This window comes from Perca flavescens, chromosome 12, assembly GCF_004354835.1.
Source record: "Perca flavescens isolate YP-PL-M2 chromosome 12, PFLA_1.0, whole genome shotgun sequence".
Taxonomy (NCBI): domain Eukaryota; kingdom Metazoa; phylum Chordata; class Actinopteri; order Perciformes; family Percidae; genus Perca; species Perca flavescens.
In genome coordinates, this window is record NC_041342.1 from 26,520,008 (window position 1) to 26,540,392 (window position 20,385).

The window sequence follows — 20,385 nt, forward strand, 5'->3', positions numbered from 1 at the left end:
AATTTGCAGTTGCTCACAATCAAATTTAAGGCAACTGACATACCTAGCATCAAGGCAAGGCAAGGCAGCTTTATTTGTATAGCACATTTCAGCAACAGGGCAATTCAAAGTGCTTTACATAAAACATTAAAGAGCAGTTAGAAGACAATTAAAAACAATTTAAAAACATTAAAAGACAAGAATAAAATTGATAGTGCCGTATAAGAATAAAAGTTACAGTGCAGTATAAGAAATTAAAGTTAATAAAATAGATTATTTAAAGAAAAGCAACATCAAAAAGATAGGTCTTTAGCTTAGATTTACAAGAACTGAGAGTTGCAGCGGACCTACAGGTTTCTGGGAGTTTGTTCCAAAGATGTGGAGCATAAAAACTGAACGCTGCTTCCCCCTGTTTAGTTCTGACTCTGGGGACAACAAGCAGACCAGTCCCAGACGACCTGAGAGGTCTGGGTGGGTCATAATGTAGTAGCAGATCAGAAATGTATTTTGGCCTTAAACCATTTAGTAATTTATAAACCAGTAAAAGTATTTTGAAATCAATTCTTTGAGGCACTGGGAGCCAATGTAGAGACTTCAATACTGGAGTGATGTGATCCACTTTCTTGGTTTTAGTGAGGACTCGAGCAGCAGCGTTCTGAATCAGCTGCAGCTGTCTGATTGATTTTTTAGGGAGATTTGTAAAGACACCGTTACAGTAGTCAAGTCTACTGAAGATGCATGGACAAGTTTTTACAGATCCTGCTGAGAAATAAGTCCTTTATCCCTTGATATATTTTTAAGGTGATAATAGGCTGATTTTTTTAATTATGTTAATGTGGCTTTTAAAATTCAGGTCTGAGTCCATGACTACACCAAGATTTCTGGCTTTGTCTGTTGTTTTTAACATTGTCGTTTGAAGCTGAGCGCTGACTTTCAATCGTTCCTCTTTTGCTCCAAAAACGACCACCTCCGTTTTTTCTTCATTTAATTTAAGAAAGTTCTGGCACATCCAATCATTAATCTGTTGAATGCACATATTTAATTGTTGTATTGTGCTATAGTTCCCTGGCGATAAGGTTATGTAAATTTGTGTGTCATCCGCATAACTATGGTAACTTATTTTGTTGTTTTCCATAATCTGAGCCAGTGGAAGCATGTAGATGTTGAACAGAAGAGGGCCCAGAACTGAGCCTTGGGGAACTCTGCATGTCATATTTGTATGCTCAGATGTATAATTACCTATAGACACAAAGTAGTCCCTATTCTTTAAATAGGATTCAAACCACTTTAGTACTGAGCCAAAAAGACCAACAACAATGAAACATTACCATCCCATGCATTAGACTGATATTTTGTAATAAAAAAATGAAAAAAAATCATGTTCCTCTGCCTCCTCCTGGTGCTCCTAATGGCACTAGCAACATTGCACCATGTCCGAAGGGAAATAATCTTGATTCATATTTGATCAGCGTTATCTAGTTCAACAGTTTGTTCGCATTCCACAAGCAGTCATTGACGCTGCCTTAGAGACTCCATGAATCTGATTGGTTGTTTCCCTTATGCCATTAGGAGCATCTGAAGGTGACTTTTATTCAAAGATTACCCGTTTCATGTAGTACTGTCAGGATATAATGACAGTCTGCAAATATGACAAGAATAACCATTTTAAATAAAACTATAAATGCAGGACTCTGACTTGTAATTGAGTATTTTCACACTGTGTTATTGGTATTTTCTCATAAGTATAGGCTCTTAATACTTCCTCCAAAACTGATTCTAATGTTTACGTCCTGTGTGTTTTTATTTTAGGTATAATGGCTGGTTCTAATAGGTCTGGTGATCTCAGGGATGCCCAGAGGTCCATCCCAATAGGAACCATAATGGCTATTGTCACCACGTCTTTCATCTGTATCCTCTAGACTCCGATAGAGATATCTACACAGTATAGTACAAACGAGCATGTGCATGTAGGAGGTATATCAGTTGATGACAGAGAGCAACAACGCTGCCAGTTATGTTTGTATTTATTTGTGTTGTAATGCAACAGATCACGTTTTGTTACTGCAAAGTAAATACAAAGTATTTCCATCTTAACTTCATGCTCAGACATCTCCTGTGTGGTCTTGTTTGGAGCCTGTATTGAAGGAGTGGTACTGAGAGACAAGTACGTGTATTTTTTATTGACGTCATTTTAGAGAATTAAATGGTGGCAGGCTGACGTTTTACAGCTAGTAGGTGATCAACCATTTTTTATTCAAGCAGTTGTTTTTAAAGACCCAATCATTGGTGTTGAATGAAAATGTGACGTGACTCACACCGCTACTCCTAGTATACCAAGTATACAGTACACAAATTATATTGTATGCATGCTTGTGGGTGTTTCAGGTTTGGTTACTCAGTACAGAAGAATCCGGTAATTGGTATTCTGGCCTGGCCGTCACCCTGGGTGATTGTGATTGGCTCGTTTTTCTCCTGCTGTGGGGCGGGGCTGCAGAGCCTCACTGGCGCCCCCCGGCTGTTGCAGGCCATCGCTCGGGATGGCGTAATCCCGTTCCTACAGGTCAGTGTTAGATAGATCTTTGTTTTTGTTGTTACAGTCCTGCGCTTTTTACAATAAAGCATCACCCGAACACAAAATAACTATATTACTTTGTTATTTGGTCTTAAATAGGCTTTGCTTTATAAAGACGTTTTTTTGGCCTCTATCTTTAAAGGTCCCATGACATGGTGCTCTTTGGATGCTTTTATATAGACCTTAGTGGTCCCCTTATTATGTGCCATTTCTGTGTCTGTAGCTGTTGAGGAGGGGGGAGGGGGGGGGGTGACCTCCATAAGGAGAAGATTCCAGATCGGCCCATCTGAGCTTTCATTTTCTCAAAGGCAGAGCAGGATCCCCAGGGCTCGGTTTACACCTAGCGCCATTTCTAGCCACTGGGGGACCATAGGCAGGCTGGGGGAACTCATGTTAATGTTAAAAAAACCTCATAAAGTGACATTTTCATGCCATGGGACCTTTAAATCAAACCATTCTCTCTTTATTTCTTTCACAGTACAATGCTGCTTTGAGTACACATTGTTTATTTAATAATTTCTTTTTGTTTTGGGAAATTCTTCTTTTTACGTTTTTAGTAACACTAGTGCCTGTTTGGAGCATGTGCCTGTTCTGAACAGGCCGACTGCTTGGTTCCCAATATTTGTTTAGTAACACTTTACTTGAAGTTATCTACATAAGAGTGACATGACACTGTCATGAGACATGAACCCTAACCCTAACCATAACTTGTCATGACAAAAACTGAATGACACTGTCTGACAGAAGCATTATGTCATAAACATTTATGACTTGTTTATACTGTTTATGTCACTCTTATGTAGATACCTTCAAGTAAAGTGTAACCATTTGTTTTTCACAACTTTATTGTGTAAATTCTCACAAACGTGACACAAAATGAAGTTCTAAAATGCTTGGTTGGCCGGTTGTTCCGGCGATTATCCTAGAAATGAACTGTTGTTGATCCAGACTGGGGAACAACTCCCTGCCCCCGCTGCTGTCGTCTTTTGCGCGTGCAGGAATAAAACTTACCCACAAACCGGATGGAACAGTTGGCCTTTAACTTTAGGGGCATAGATAATGCTAACTATCACTATCACTAAACCGGTGACATCCAACAGGCTGAAAAAGGCGATTTACGAAACGTTTGTCCAGTCCAGAGTTGGTGAATCTGACTTGTACGAACAAACCTCACAGAAAAAAAGATTTAAGATAAGAATACAAAAGTGTTCTTTCATAGGGCCAATTGTGTATATCCTAGAGATCTAACAGACATGTTTAATGCATTTCCCTAGAAGGAAAAAGGAATAACCGTTTAGTCTATACAATGCAAAAAAAAAATAGTACAGAAATAAAAATACCCATCAAAAATCCCAAGATCTCAATGTTATGTCTTCACAATTCTTTCTCTGGTGTTTTGCATAATAATGACTGAAATAAATAATCAATCTTTAGACAATCGAAATGATATAGAAAAGATTTAAACCAAAACCCCCAGAGAGTTTTTTGGAAAACAAGTCATTCAGCATAAAAAAAATCACTAATGGACTAAATAAATCTTAGTCGACTAAGACCAAAACGACGATTAGTCGACTAATGGACTAAGTAGTGGCAGTTTTCTGCAGTACTGCATAATCTCATCTTCTCTCTGTTTTTGTCTTCCTCAGGTCTTTGGTCATGGGAAGGCTAATGGTGAGCCCACCTGGGCTCTGCTGCTGACAGTCGGGATCTGTGAGATAGGAATCCTAATCGCTTCTCTGGATGCCGTGGCCCCCATCCTCTCCATGTACGTGGTTTAACACTGTAGAACATAAGTTTACTTGCTTTCAGTCTGTTACGTTTCTTGCCAGTTTGATTGCAGTCCTTTTCTCTTTTTAATGATCATTTCCGTTTGTGTCCACTCAGGTTTTTCCTCATGTGCTATCTGTTTGTTAACCTGGCCTGTGCTGTTCAGACTTTGCTCCGTACCCCCAACTGGAGACCTCGCTTCAAGTTCTATCACTGGTAAGAGCAGCTTCCAACTGAACTCCAAATAAATCCTTCACATTTTATGTAAGTGTGTGTGTGTGTGTGTGTGTGTGTGTGTGTGTGTGTCCTGTAGGACCCTCTCCTTCTTAGGGATGAGTCTGTGTCTCTCTCTCATGTTCATCTGCTCCTGGTACTACGCCCTGTTCGCCATTGTGATAGCGGGCTGTATCTACAAGTACATTGAGTACAGAGGGTGAGTTTTGGGTTTTAGGTCTTGGTCTAGGTCTGGAGAGTCTTTTACGCCACATTTGAATGCCTATTCTGTTCTTAAACATTTGTAAAAGAGTTGAAACTTTCCTTTTTGGACCTTTTTGTTTGCAGGGCAGTGAAAGAATGGGGTGATGGGATCAGAGGTCTGTCCTTGAATGCAGCACGCTATGCTCTCATCCGTCTGGAGGAAGCACCACTACACACCAAAAACTGGAGGTGAGTGTGTGAGAATGTATGTTGTGATTTGATTTGCTTATATCATGATGAAACTAGGGGCTAGAACAACAAAAAACTACTATTCGGGGATCTTTATTTCTTGTTATACCTCTATTGCGTCAGTTCAGCATGTGAGGTGAGATTCAAGTTTGATGGGGCGGCTGTGGCTCAGTGGTAGAGCGGTCGCCTGCCAATCGGAAGGTTGGTGGTTCGATTGTGGTTCGATCCTCGGTTCGATCAGTTGCCCCTGATGCTGAGCATAAGAGCGTAAATGTGTGTGAGTGTTTAGCTGATGAGCAGGTGGCACCTTGGCAGCCTTGGCCACAGCAACTGGTTCCTGTACTATGTTAAAGTGCTTTGAGTCGTCGTTAAGACTAAAAAAGCATTATATAAAAACAGTCCATTTATATTTAAGTAAAGTGTATTTATATGGCACCTATCATATACACAGTCACAAGGCACAGGCAAAATAAATAAATACATTTACAGAGGTCTAATAAGCTCACTTCCTTCACACCCCCAGATCTTTTTCATTTTTAAACGTGCTCACTCAAGTGACATCAGGACATTTATCAGATTTCACACAGCTCCACATATGTACATGCAGTGGTACTCCCAAGACCTGTAAACAGATTTTGATGTTATGTTATGTTTGATGATTCTTAATGCTTATTTTGCATTTGCTTTATTTTCTTTTCTTTTCTTTTACAATTTACATGTTTTCTCTCTCGTCAGGCCTCAACTGTTGGTGTTGTGTAAGTTGGACTCCGACCTGAAGGTGAAACACCCTCGTCTCTTGTCTTTTACCACGCAGCTCAAAGCAGGAAGAGGACTGACCATCGTCTGCTCAGTCCTGGAGGGAACCTACATGACCCGGGGAAATGATGTCAAGACTGGAGAGCAGGTTTGTCCATTTGTTCAGTCATCTTTTTTTTTCTTTTTTCATTTATTTATTTGATTGGGACAGTGCATGTTAATGAACAAACATGGAATAGATGCATGTAAACATGCCGGATTGTAGCCAAGGGCTAATTTCCATCCGTAGTCCCACGGTCTTCTGCATCGATGTCCAGTATTTTCCAGCATAAAGGTTATGGGTATCTAATTTATTTAGAGGTATCACAGATAGACAAGCAGTCTCTTTCACTGATTTCCTTAACAGGGTTTTTCCTGGCTCAAAATGGGCCTTTGAGGGGGATTAACAAAAATGTATATTATGCTTGAATAAATAAAACCCCAATTAACAAAACTGGTTCAAAAAAATATAAGTATTTGAATGAATCACCGGGAGAGTCCAGTACAGCCTGACTCTGGAGATAAAATTGAGATTAGCTCTCATATTCAAGTTTATGTTCTGTTTGTTCAATAAGTTGTTTGGTAAATTGCTCTTGAACACATTTAATGAGTATTTGAATTGCTATTTTCATTCTCAATTCTTTTCATCTTGGTGCTAGTGATTTTCCTTTTGGGGCTGGCTAAAACCTCTTTAGGGGGCGCCAAAAAATTATCTTTGCAGGAAAAACCCTGCTTAAAACAATGTCTGAATATTCACTACAGCAGACTGTTTGAGGAAATACTGGGAGAGCATGCAAATTGCATCTCAAACCGTTTTATTGTTCTTTCCCTCTCCTTTTGTTTTGGTCCTTTTGGTCCCTGCAGAACTTAAAAGCAGCGATGGCTGCTGAGAAGATGAAGGGTTTCTCCCATGTGGTGGCATCGTCCAACCTGCGAGACGGTTTCTCGCTGCTCATCCAGTCAGCAGGACTGGGGGGAATGAAACACAACGCTGTCCTGATGGCCTGGCCAGCAGGCTGGGGACAAGCCCGGGACTCCTCCGCAAGGAGGAACTTTATAGGTAAACTACACAGGAGCAAAGTGAAGGAAGGGTGTAACAAAATCAGAGCATACATTTCTACAGTATTAAGAACATGAAACTTAACTGCGTTGATATGTATACCCTTTTAAAAGTTAATTCCATAAGTTTTCCTGCATTTCATTATTTTTTTATGGTAAGGTCCCATATTTCTAATAGGTGCTTTTCTCTGATCTTAATGTGGCTGTATCCCACATTTGAAATGCCTTGCCATTAATCTCTCTCTCTCTCTCTCTCTCTCTCTCTCTCTCTCTCTCTCTCTCTCTCTCTCTCTCTCTCTCTCTCTCTCTCTCTCTCTCTCTCTCTCTCTCTCTCTCTCTCTCTCTCTCTCTCTCTCCTCCACAGAAACCGTAAGGGAGACGACGGCAGCTCAACAGGCTCTGCTGGTTGCTAAGAACATTGACCATTTCCCTGGTAACCAGGAGCGTCTGAAGGAGGGGACCATTGATGTGTGGTGGATCGTGCATGATGGTGGACTGCTCATGCTGCTGCCATTTTTACTTAGTCAACACAAGGTGTGTGTGTGTGTGTGTGTGAGTTGTCATTTCCTATTTCCTTGTTTTTAGCAGTTTGCAGTGAAGTAGTCTTCTATACAGTATATCGACAGATTGGCTCCTCTATTTTCCATTGATATGTACGTAACACTTTTTTCCCACACAATTTGTTTTTACTGTAGAAGCTGCCAGTCTTCACATTAACATTAATAAAGAAAATTGAATGTGTAATGCTTATGCCTCACATAGCTGCCTAATTTGCTAAAGTTCCTTGCTCTCATGTTCCACCTAGATCCCAGATGGGATTTTAGTGCTCTTGCATTGGCAGCTTAGCTGTGTGTAACCAGCAGCTGATACATTTCCTATTTCTGCAGGTATGGAGGAAGTGTCAAATGCGAATCTTCACGGTGGCCCACATGGACGACAACTCCATCCAGATGAAGAAAGACCTCCAGATGTTTCTCTACCAGCTACGCCTGGATGCGGTGGTGGAGGTTGTGGAGATGGTGAGACTATTTGCAATTCAGTCAATTCATTTTTTTTCTCTCTAATGAATGGTTGATCCAGGTGGTAGTCTAAGCTGCCCTTGAGCAACATACTGAAAGGCTACCTGTTGACTTTATACTGATCTATCAGAATCGAAAATCAGAATCCGAAAATGATTTAATGCCAAGTAACACTTACAAGAAATTTGCCTTGGAACATTAGCCACAGCAAATAAATTGAATGACTATATCTTTATAAGTTTTGTATACAAATCTGAAATTGCCAATGTTTTATGTCACTCAAGCATGAAAGTGACATCTCAGCCTTCACCTATGAGAAGACGCTGGTGATGGAGCAGAGGTCTCAAATGCTTAAACAGATGCAGCTGTCCCGCACTGAGAGGGAGCGAGAGGTACCGTGACACTCATGTTATAACATTTGCACTAATACAAATCATACATGTCATTACACAAACATTTGGACACTCTCTAAACAACAATAGCAAGGTGTTTTATCTAGGAGTTACAAAACTGGAATGTTATATGCAAGTATTGACACGTTTAATTCAATTGAAATGTTAGCAAGACAAATTTAAGGGGACAGTTTGGATATTTTGGTGTATGAGGTACTAACCCATAGTCAGTGTAATAACTACAGTAGATGGCGGTTGGTTAATTTCGGAGTCACCAAAGTCACACAATAACAAACAAACTAACCGACCAAGGCAGCAGTAGACTTCTGACAGTTCTGCAAGGTAAAATTTGTCAAAGGAGTCTTGTGGCTTTGAATAGAGCATAAAATCCCCCATTGGAAAAGGCTGGCTGACGGCAAGGTAAAGTAGTGAAAATATTATAAAAATATCTTACACTTGAACTGATATCAATTTTTTTTTAGGTGGGTGATTTTGGGTGGCTAAAATCTGTTTTGCTGCTGCCCCCATCCACAGCAGTACATTGCTTAGCTTCTGTATCAGTACACCTGCCTGCTTCTCCAAACTGGGGGCATACCAACTGCCATCTACTGTAGGTAATACACTGAAGTACCTCATACAAGCCCACTTCAAAAAATCTGAACTATCCCTTTAACACTGTCCACAACACTGTAAAACACACTAAAAATGTCTACTTTGTAAAGTCCATACTCAAACAAAAACATTATATTCCATTTGGAAATATTCAGGTGCAATGTTAAAACTTTAAGACATGATATAGAAATGCTATAACAAACTATAAACAAATATATTACAGCTGTACTATACTGATGTAGCTATCCTCCGCCCAAGAGAAAGGTGTACTCGTCTTGTTCTGTTCTGCTGTTGTTGACCTTTTGAACTCTTCCCCTTATCCTAACCTGGCTTTGTGATCAGATTCAGAGCATCACAGATGTATCCCGCAGCTCCATAAAGAGGAAAAATCCGCCAGGTGACCCCTCCTCCAACACCCTGTGCGTACCAGAGGATAAGGTAGTCCCAGCAACCAAACGGCCCGTAGTAGCCGACCATTACGCCTTTGATCCCTCCATTTACCATGCCATCCTTTCTGGCATCATAATCCTTTAATAACAACTGCAATGCTTTTAGACCGTGCTGTCATCATAAACTGAATTTAGAGATAGAAGGTTCTGCCTCAATGTTTTCTGACTTCCCTTCATTCACTGTATTGTAGATGCTGAGGGGGCAGAGACGTAGATACCAAAAGCTGCCACTAGAGGCAGACAGATTCCTCATGGAGTGCCTTTAAATGTGCACCCGACTCCCAGTACTGGAGGTCTACATGAGACTCAATGCAATTATCGGTTACTTACCATTACATCCATTCCCTCAGAGATTCTAACACACAATTGTGGAGTTTATGATGTTTATGGTTTATAGCAACAGAGCTTTGGGTCCTTCAGGATCCCCATCCTGTTGTTACTAGCCAGTAGTGATTGAAATCCTCAAGTATGGTTTGGATTTCCCCCCTCTTGTCTCTTATCACTGATATTGTGAGGTGTTTAGTTTGTCTGTTTTATTATTGTCACACACATTTATGCACAGCACAACGTAGTGAAAATCCGACTGTGCATCCTAAACGGAGCAGGAGGTTTACTGTGTCCACTGTAAAACAGCGTGTCCTGTCTATTACCTGATGGCCCTAAAAATAACTACATCTACATTTAAATAATTTGTCTTAATATTCTCTTGTGGTCATACTTTCATGTCTCTCATAACTGTAAAGCAATGACATATTTGCAATAACCCATTTCTTTGTGGTAAAATTCCAACTAATGCTAAGTTAAAATAGAGATTACTACTGAATAGAAATGTAGAATCAGAATAGTTTCAGAATCAGACTCCCTAAAGCTTCTTTTGGTACAACCAAACACAAATGTAACTTTTGACTTTCATGAACTGAATGAAAAAACACTGTTAAAGGGTCAGAGTTCTAAGACAAAACATGGACAACACCCAAAAAACAGGTTCACAGCTTTTTGAATCCATAGAGTGCCATAGATGAGCTTTGCTGCGCCTCTATCTAGATTGGCTGGCTGGTTGCTCAGTTAGCATCTAGTCAATCACAAGGTAGCCATGTCCTAAGCAGCCCCTGCTTTATCATCTATTTTACTCTAAATGGTACCATAATTTTCTAAATTAACATCACGTTGTATTAAAGAAGACTTGAAACTAGCGATTGAGGCCATAAACTCGTTAAGAAAATGTTTACTAAGGTAACAAATCAAGTGAGAAGTAGGGTCATTTTTCATAGACTTCTGTAAAAGCGGACTTCTTTTTGCTACCATTTGAGTTGCATCCTGCTGGCCATTAGAAAAAATGCAGGTTTAAAGCACTTGTGCAGTGGCTTCACTGTTCAGACTTGAAGGCTATGTCCACTTCTTTTATACAGTTTATGGTGTTTCCCCAAAGCCACCAATGAGAGTTAGATTTTTTTTAGTTAGGCATTTACTAGAAAGGATGTAATTGGAAATCCAATTGGAACTTTTTAAAGTTTTATTAATAGAAATAACTCCGATCAAACATGGCTAATAAACTACAATGGCCAAACTTTATTTTTATGTCCTTTTTGTTTAGGCCCAGTTGATCCACGACCGGAACACGGCGTCTCATTCTAAAATGAATGACAAAGCTGCAGGTGCCACACCAGATCGTGTCCACATGACCTGGACCAAAGACAAACTGGTCAATGAGAGGAACAGACAAAGAGAAGGCATGGGAGTTAAAGACATGTTTAATATGAGACCGTAAGTAGATTCAGCTTTGCTGCAAAACATCGTAAAGATACACTTCCTGATATTTGTTATAGTGCCCAACATGTCAAACATTATGTTTATATTCAACTCAACACTAAATGTGATTTATTTGTTTAAGTTAGTTATTTTTAATATTATTTGAATATATTGTACTTTTATCATTATTATTTTTATATCTATTGTGTGTATTCATATATGCTTGCATATTTTAATGTATATTTTCTAGGGATTGTCCTTCTAAAGGATCAGTGTGTAGGATTTAGTAGGTTGTATTGGCAGACATGGAATATAATAATCAAAATTATTTTTTCATTAGTGTATACTCAGCTGAAACTAAGTCGTTGAGTTTTGTTAGCTTAGCATGAGCCCTTCAAATCTACATAGGGAGTTTGCCATGTTGCACCGCCATGTTTCTACAGTAGCCCAGAATGGACAAACTAAAAAGTTGCTCTAGAGATGGCCTTTCACATTTTGAAGGCCCTGAAGGCCTCCATACATTTCTACACGCTTGGAAAGGAAAGGGTGAGTGAAGGGGGATTCAGTTAGTTTTAATCTGCAAATTCCTGGCTAGACGGCACTAAATCCTACACACTGGTCCCTTTAACTGCATTCAATAATTTTGCTATTGGCTTGCATGTTTTTATATGTAATTTGCCGATACTGTTTTATTGCAGTGGAGGGCTAATTTTCCAAGACCTCTCTACATCTAGATGATCTAGAAAAATTAAGAAGCATCCATTATTATTGTGTTAATGTTGAATATGTGTTTTTTGTGCTCTGAATCCTCTAGGGAGTGGGAGAATCTGTAAGTCACTTTATCTTTCGCTTTTTGCTTGCACGAGCATTAACTCTCTCTGCATGTGCAATGTGAGAATGGTGTCTGTTGGCATGCTTGTGTGAAGGTAGATAACCAGTTCAGTTTCCATGAGTGTCTGGGTGCATGATGACACATACTGTATGGAAGCTTCATGTGTCTGTGTATTGTATTTGCCTACAAGATCATCAGATTCCCAATCACACATCCTGTGCTTTCTGTAGATTGCTGATTTAGAGTATCATACTGAAACAGCCCTCTGACTTTGTAAGGGATTGCAGGATAACCGATGCTCTGATTAATGTCTGTTGTCTAACGTAGTAGCCAATCCAACGTGCGGAGGATGCACACAGCTGTGAAGCTGAATGAGGTGGTGCTCAAGAAATCCCGTGATTCACAGCTGGTCTTGCTCAACATGCCGGGACCGCCGAAGAACAAGAAAGGGGATGACAACTGTATCTTTTTTCAGCTAATCAGTCATTTGACGAGTCATTCAGTCAGTCAAATAAATTTGTCATATTAAAAGAATATTTTAAGATTTTAGGAAATACGCTGATTAGCTTTCTTGCCAATAGTTACATTACATACAAATCAATACTACTCTCATGTCTGTACGAAAATAATCAAGCTAGAGACAGCAGGCGTTTAGCATAGCTTAGCTTAGCACAGAGACTCGAAATAGGGGTAAACAGCTAGCCTGGCTCTGTTCAAAGTCAGAAAATTCCACCCACTCACACCTTTAGAGGTCTCTAATTGACCTGATATGTCTTGGTTGTTTAATTGTACAAAGATGAAGTGTAAAGAAGACTGGGTGAGGGGATATGTGTAATAAACCAAAACGTGTTGTTTTTACACTTCATTTTGCATATTGTTTACAAAAAACAAGACCCAACATGTTAATCAGAGAGGTTTTGAGGTGATATCAGACAGATATTTTTACCTTTTAGACAGAGCCAGACTTGATGTTTTTCCCTTGTTTCAAGTCTTCATTGCTAAGCTAAGCTAATTGAGTTAGCAAGAGGCCATGTTCCTCATGGCCTCTGTCAATTCCGGTTTAGCCATTAGGCATATTTTTTCACTTTGGACACAGCCAGGCTAACTGGTAATCCCATAGACCGTAAAATGAATGGACAAAGCAATGCCGTAGACTTCCACGGAGACCAGTGAAGTCTATTAGAAGCACTTTTCCGGAGTGTTCCTGCGCAGCCTCAAACTGAGCTTGATGACGTAGATGTGACGTGAGAGACCTGTCTGAAAGTTGTAAGTCTTCTGGTAGCTGTGCCAAGAGAAATCTCAATCATTCCGAATCTTGCAGAGACAGAGAGCGTAGGTATATGTAAGAAGATAACATGGGCACAGGCTAATTATTGCTAACTAAAATGCTAGTTAACATTAGTAATTAAACTTAAACAGCTAATGTAGGTCAAAACTGCCTGCGAGCTTCTCCTGACTATACGATAATTTGTCTACTATGCGACAGAAAGTCGCGTGGTTATGACACAATCATTAGCCTAATTTTACAAAAGCAGCTGCTACGGAGCCATAACGTGAGATACAAGGTAATGGAGCCTTTTACACATTGTCCTGTTTCTTTAGAAATAAACAATGGATAAATAGAGTCTTTAAACGCTTCAGATGTAAAGTTATCCATCCATCCATCTTCGTCCGCTTATCCGGTGTCGGGTCGCGGGGGGAGCAGCTCCAGCAGGGGACCCCAAACTTCCCTTTCCCGAGCAACATTAACCAGCTCCGACTGGGGATCCTGAGTTCCCCAGGCCAGGTTGGAGATATAATCCCTCCACCTAGTCCTGGGTCTTCCCGAGGCCTCCTCCCAGCTGGGCGTGCCTGGAACACCTCCCTAGGGGAGGCGCCCAGGGGCATCCTTACCAGATGCCCGAACCACCTCAACTGGCTCCTTTCGACGCAAAGGAGCAGCGGCTCTACTCCGAGCTCCTCACGGATGACTGAGCTTCTCACCCTATCTCTAAGGGAGACGCCAGCCACCCTCCTGAGGAAACCCATTTCAGCCGCTTGTACCCTGGATCTCGTTCTTTCGGTCATGACCCAGCCTTCATGACCATAGGTGAGGGTAGGAACGAAAACTGACCGGTAGATCGAGAGCTTTGCCTTCTGGCTAAGCTCTCTTTTTAAATCACAACAGTGCGATAGATTGAATGCAATACCGCACCCGCTGCGCCGATTCTCCGACCAATCTCCCGCTCCATTGTCCCCTCACTCATGAACACAACCCCAAGGTACTTGAACTCCTTCACTTGGGGTAAGGACTCATTCCCTACCTGGAGAAGGCATTCCATCGGTTTCCTGCTGAGAACCATGGCCTCAGATTTAGAGGTGCTGATCCTCATCCCAACCGCTTCACACTCGGTTGCGAACCGATCCAGTGAGTGCTGAAGGTCGCAGGCCGATGATGCCATCAGGACCACATCATCTGCAAAGAGCAGCGATGAGATCCCCAGCCCACCAAACTGCAACCCTCCCCACCCCGACTACGCCTCGATATCCTGTCCATAAATACTACAAACAGGATTGGTGACAAAGCACAGCCCTGGCGGAGGCCAACCCTCACCTGAAAAGAGTCCGACTTACTACCGAGAACCCGGACACAGCTCTCGCTTTGGTTGTACAGAGATTGGATGGCCCTGAGAAGAGACCCCTCACCCCATACTCCCGCAGCACCTCCCACAGTATCTTCCGGGGACCCGGTCATACGCCTTCTCCAAATCCACAAAACACATGTAGACCCGGTTGGGCATACTCCCAGGCTCCCTCAGGATCCTTGCGAGTGAAGAGCTGGTCCGTTGTTCCACGACCAGGACGGAATCCGCATTGTTCCTCCTCAACCCGAGGTTCGACTATTGGCCGAACCCTCCTTTCCAGCACCTTGGAGTAGACTTTACCAGGGAGGCTGAGAAGTGTGATACCCCTATAATTGGCACACACCCTGGTCCCCCTTTTTTAAAAGGGGAACCACCACCCCAGTCTGCCACTCCTTTGGCACCGTCCCAGACTTCCACGCAATGTTGAAAAGGCGTGTCAACCAGGACAGCCCCTCCACACCCAGAGCCTTGAGCATTTCTGGACGGATCTCATCAATCCCGGGGCTTTGCCACTGTGTAGTTGTTTGACTACATCAGTGACTTCCGCCTGGGAAATCGACGACAATCCCCCATTATCCTCCAGCTCTGCCTCTAACATAGAGGGCGTATTAGTCGGATTCAGGAGTTCCTCAAAGTGCTCCTTCCACCGCCCTATTACCTCCTCAGTTGAGGTCAACAGTGTCCCATCCTTACTGTACACAGCTTGGATGGTTCCCCTTCCCCCTGAGGTGGCGAACAGTTTTCCAGAAGCACTTTGGTGCCGACCGAAAGTCCTTCTCCATGTCTTCTCAAACTTCTCCCACACCCGCTGCTTTGCCTCTTTCACGGCAGAGGCTGCAGCCCTTCGGCCCTTCGGGTACCCTGCACTGCCTCCGAGTCCTCCGGGATAACATATCCCGAAAGACTCCTTCTTCAGTCGGACGGCTTCCCTGACCACCGTTGTCCACCACGGTGTTCGTGGGTTACCGCCCCTTGAGGCACCTAAGACCCTAAGACCACAGCTCCTCGCTGCAGCTTCAGCAATGGAAACTTTGAACATTGTCCACTGGGTTCAATGCCCCCAGCCTCCACAGGGATGCACGAAAAGCTCCGCGGAGGTGTGAGTTGAAAGTCTGTTGGACAGGGGCCTCCTCCAGACGTTCCCAATTTACCCGCACTACACGTTTGGGCTTACCAGGTCTGTCCAGAGTCTTCCCCACCCTCTGACCCAACTCACCACCAGATGGTGATCGGTTGACAGCTCTGCCCCTCTCTTCACCCGAGTGTCCAAAACATACGGCCTCAGATCAGATGAAACGATTATGAAATCGATCATTGACCTTGGCCTAGGGTGCTCTGGTACCAGGTACACTTATGAGCATCCCTATGTTCGAACATGGTGTTCGTTATAGACAATCCATGACTAGCACAGAAGTCCAACAACAAACAACCACTCTGGTTTAGATCAGGGAGGCCGTTCCTCCCAATCACGCCTCTCAGGTGTCTCCATCATTGCCCACGTGCGTTGAAGTCCCCAGCAGAACAATGGAGTCCCCCACTGGAGCCCCATGCAGGACTCCAGTCAAGGTCTCCAAGAAGGCCGAATACTCCGAACTCCTGTTTGGTGCATATGCACAAACAACAGTCAGAGTTTTCCCCCACAACCCGCAGGCGTGGGGAGGCGACCCTCTCGTCCACCGGGTAAACTCCAACACAGCGGCGCCAGCCGGGGCTTGTGAGTATCCCCACACCCGCCCGGGCGCCTCACACCCTGGGCAACTCCGGAGAAGAAAAGAGTCCAACCCCTATCCAGGAGTATGGTTCCAGAACCAAGACTGTGCGTGAGGTAAGCCCCACCAGATCTAACCGTAGCGCCCCACCTCCCGCACCAGTTCCGGCTCCTTCCCCACAGAGAGGTGACGCCCACGTCCCCAGAGCCAGCGCCTGCTGCCCGGGTCTGGTCCGTCGAGGCCCCTGACCTTCACTGCCACCCATGTGGCATCGCACCCGACCCCAACGGTTCCTCCCACAGGTGGTGGGCCCATGGGATGGAGAGGGAGTTGCCACGTAGCTTGTTCGGGCTGTGCCCGCCGGGCTCCGTGGCAAACCCGCCACCAGGCGCTCGCCGACGAGCCCACCGCCTGGGCCTGGCTCCAGACGGGGGCCCGGGCTTCCTCCGGGCAGGGTCACTCCATCTCTGCTTAGCTTTTTCATTGGGGTTTTTGAACCATTCTTTGTCTGGCCCCTCACCTGAGACCACTTTGCCTTGGGAGACCCTACCAGGAGCACAAAGCTCCAGACAACACAGCCCTCAGGTTCACAGAGACACACAAACCTCTCCACCACGATAAGGTGATGGTTCACCTGTAAAGTTATTTGCCGGCAAAATGAATGGCAGTCAATGGAATACTAACGGCTGGTGATGGCTTGTTGGCATCAAAATGTCTCCATAGGAGGTACACTTTGCGGATGCTCGCTTATCCCCTTAGCTATTGATCTTCTCATTTAACTCTCGGCAAGAGAGTGAAAGTGTATTTTCCCAAAATTACAAAAAGTTTCTGGCGTTGTGTGTTGCAAGAATTTAGACCACTTAGGTACAAGTTAAAATTAACATCAAATGGAACACATGGAAATACTCAAGTGGAGTACAAACTCATTAAATTTGTACCTAAGTACATTGCTTGAGTAAATGTACTTAGTTACATTCCACCACCGACAGAAGCATTTTTCAAACCCAGTAATCAATGTTTTTAAAACTGCTCTGAACAGTGGATACATCTGAAATAGCAGCATATGTTGCTGTAATGTACGGCATGTCCTTAACCAGAATGTGTCTCTCAGATATGGAGTTCCTGGAGGTCCTGATGGATGGCCTAGACCGTGTGCTGTTGGTTCGTGGAGGTGGTCGGGAGGTCATTACCATCTACTCCTAGCACCAAAAGGTTCCTAATTGTTTGGAAGGGAACATTGTTGGACAGTAGGACCCCAGAGGGGAGGGATTTGACAATGAGACATGGACAAAGATGACGGACAGAAAAAAAGGAAGACCAAGATTGCTGCAAAGTGAAGGGGAGTCTACCTGCAGCACAGCCTGGGCTCAGTGCATCACTTCTGGGCAAAGAGGGCTCCCTACACACCCTCCTCCTGGGGCTCCTTAACTTTGCCACATACTGTATATACACTGTGGAGAGAATAGAGCGATGTGGAGATGTTCTTTTCCCAGATGAACTGTTTTCTGAAAGAGCTTCCATTTAAACTTAACATGTTATTCTGCTTCACCAGGCATTTGTTGGAGGAAAGAACAGGAAACTACAGCTTATTGTCATTTTTAGCATTTCGCTGATTGTGGTAGCTGGCAACTGTCTCATTGTCATTATCACAGTTAGTGAGGTTAAAGCCAAAGTCCCACTGATTTAGTATACTGTAAGTAACGGTTTCAGGGCAAATGTGGCAGTATTGATTGTATTCTATAGATTGTCTTGAACATTGCTTATTAACTGTTTTTGTTTGTCACAGATCCCATTAGTGATCAAAAAGGAACATATGGTGAAAATGCAACAGAGGAAATGCAACTTCTGTGATTTTAGAATTTTAGTACATTTTAGTTGAGTTAGTGTATTTGTTTTAAAGTCGTATTTATTTGATTCGACTTGTTTGTATAGGAGCAAAGGATGCTAGTATGCAACAATGAGGAAAATGAACATGAAGCCTATAAAACAGTATTTTCAATTAATAAGACTGCTTTTTAAGTAAAATGTGTCATGTGTTAGTTTGACAAAAAAGTCACGTGTTCAACGAAAAAGAGTGATTGTGGCCACTGATAGCACCATGAATTGCGCATCACTTGCAACTATTTTCCCCGTCTCAAGGTCCGATTCACAAAAGCTATTGCGATAATGATGGTACAGCGCAAACACGGCCATAAAGTATTGCAGCTGAGTGCAATATGCCTTTTCTTTGCATCTAATGGCGATTATCCATATGGCAAAGTATAAATGTTGCCTTTGCGCCAATAAGGGAAAAAGAAAAATTTCAGGCAGGGAATTTAAACCTGACAAATATTGAATACAGTATCCCAGTCTGTCAGTGCTTATAGTGTTTTCAAACGTACACCCTCAGACTGTAAAAAAAGATGGCCTGATTTGAAGCAGAGGATGTCCAATTACAAATGGGCTTCAGTCACCACTAACCCTAAGTGGGGTTTGTGTCCCGTTTGGCAATAAAAGTTACTGCCGTTTTTTTTTTTTTAACTTTACGAAACAAACGGAACTACGTCACGTTCTGCATCGCATGCATAACCGGATGTGGAGTAACGTAACAAATGTACTGATTATAACCCAAACCACGATCTTTTTTTAAAACTTACTACTAAACTAAGTTGTTTTGGTGCCTATATGTGACCAAACTACAACCGTTCACAATGTTAAAGATGTGTTTAAAACTGCGACCGTTGCGTTCTTTGTTATACAATCAATGGTACAGATATGACGACTGAAAATGCTCCTGTGTTGTGATTCCTGCCACCGCTAGGAGCGCTAATTTATGAAACGCTCTGATGGGTCATGTTGAAGGGTAGGACTGCACGACCTATATGGTTGTATGGTTTGGAGGACTGGAAATTATTTTCTAGATTAGTTAGTTTCTGTGTGCGTAGAAATTACTTGTTCCTTAAGTCTTTTAAATGTGTCGGGATATAAACTTAAGCTGAAGTAGGAAGCTGCGGTTTAACTATGATCAATTATTCACCAGATAATGAGATTTTGCCATCAATTGTTCAGCCAAATAACAGCATCAGCATTAAATCTTGACAACAATAAATCAACATTTAGATCTTGCAGACAAATGAAAGTGTTGTGTCATGAATAGACAGATTTTTTCCAATGCTTTGAAGATTAAGTTTTGAAAGACTCAGTTGCTGTCAGTTTGACTTCACAATCAATAAATGCATTTTTATTGAGTTTCCATCTCTATCAGAGCTTCGTGGACCATTTGTGCCTTTAAATATGCCCCATATAATGATCTGGCCCACAGTGAGAAGTGTTTATTCAGACTTTTGATGGGAACTCCCATAACATCACATGAAATATAGACACACACAGACAAAAGGCAGGAAACATCAGAGCAGGAAGTCTGTATACAAAGGAAACGAAGCTGAATGAATGGTCAGTCAGATGTAGATTACTGTGATTTCTCTGATTGTCCTCCTCTCAACTCTTCTTTTAAACATGTAATGGTTCAGTAACAGTATTACTGTTACACTATTGTAACATATACCAGACGCTCTGACACAGATGAGAGCTGAGCTGGATTGTTGTCATCTCTTACATAACTGGCCCATGCTCAGTTTCCAAAAATCAATTTAATCCTAAAATCATCATTGTCTCTTGGCTCACAAAAGAACAAAGACAATCTTGGAGCTGCAGTAAGAAGCTTTGGGGAAACTTGGCCTTGGATAAATGGCTTCCTGTTTGTCCCGCACAGCGGTTAGCTGGGTCAGCACGCACAGAACAACAACAACGATCTCGGTCTGATGCTCTGATCATTCTCTGAACTACAACTTTGCTACTTTCTGTGCTGTCTGTAATACGTACTCTTTGCTCACTTAAAAGTACAGGCTCTCTTTTGCTATGATTTAGGACAGTTAACCCAATTTGACACTTTATTGTTTCACCAATGGGAATCTTGTATGGTGGCCAGGATCCACATAAAAACGACAATGACCACAAGTGTCACTGTTTAAAACAGTTCACAGGGCTTGTGAAAAGCAAGAAGGGAAAATGATGGGTTAACATCTTACTTCATGCAAATGTGGGAGGTTTTATCATCCAAAATTTTGCAGATTTTTGCCAACTTGCTTCTGTCGTGTAAGTATGGTTAAAGTTGCATAGAAG

General features: G+C 42.5%; 1 protein-coding gene across 2 annotated transcripts in view; it reads left to right on the forward strand.

The window, feature by feature from the left end:
* Nucleotides 1-19,464, forward strand: part of LOC114564909 (solute carrier family 12 member 7) — a 41,673-nt gene extending 22,209 nt beyond the window's left edge. For both annotated transcript variants that reach the window (XM_028592579.1, XM_028592578.1), the window contains 17 exons: nt 1,789-1,887; nt 2,086-2,143; nt 2,365-2,539; nt 4,198-4,316; nt 4,436-4,534; nt 4,632-4,751; nt 4,880-4,984; nt 5,720-5,888; nt 6,644-6,839; nt 7,203-7,372; nt 7,726-7,857; nt 8,142-8,249; nt 9,204-9,299; nt 10,905-11,074; nt 11,874-11,888; nt 12,219-12,352; nt 17,336-19,464. In XM_028592579.1, the coding sequence (XP_028448380.1) occupies nt 1,789-1,887; nt 2,086-2,143; nt 2,365-2,539; nt 4,198-4,316; nt 4,436-4,534; nt 4,632-4,751; nt 4,880-4,984; nt 5,720-5,888; nt 6,644-6,839; nt 7,203-7,372; nt 7,726-7,857; nt 8,142-8,249; nt 9,204-9,299; nt 10,905-11,074; nt 11,874-11,888; nt 12,219-12,352; nt 17,336-17,427 (2,057 nt within the window). In that variant the 3' untranslated portion in view covers nt 17,428-19,464. The remainder of the gene's footprint in view (nt 1-1,788; nt 1,888-2,085; nt 2,144-2,364; nt 2,540-4,197; nt 4,317-4,435; nt 4,535-4,631; nt 4,752-4,879; nt 4,985-5,719; nt 5,889-6,643; nt 6,840-7,202; nt 7,373-7,725; nt 7,858-8,141; nt 8,250-9,203; nt 9,300-10,904; nt 11,075-11,873; nt 11,889-12,218; nt 12,353-17,335) is intronic.
* Nucleotides 19,465-20,385: the final 921 nt, after the last annotated feature.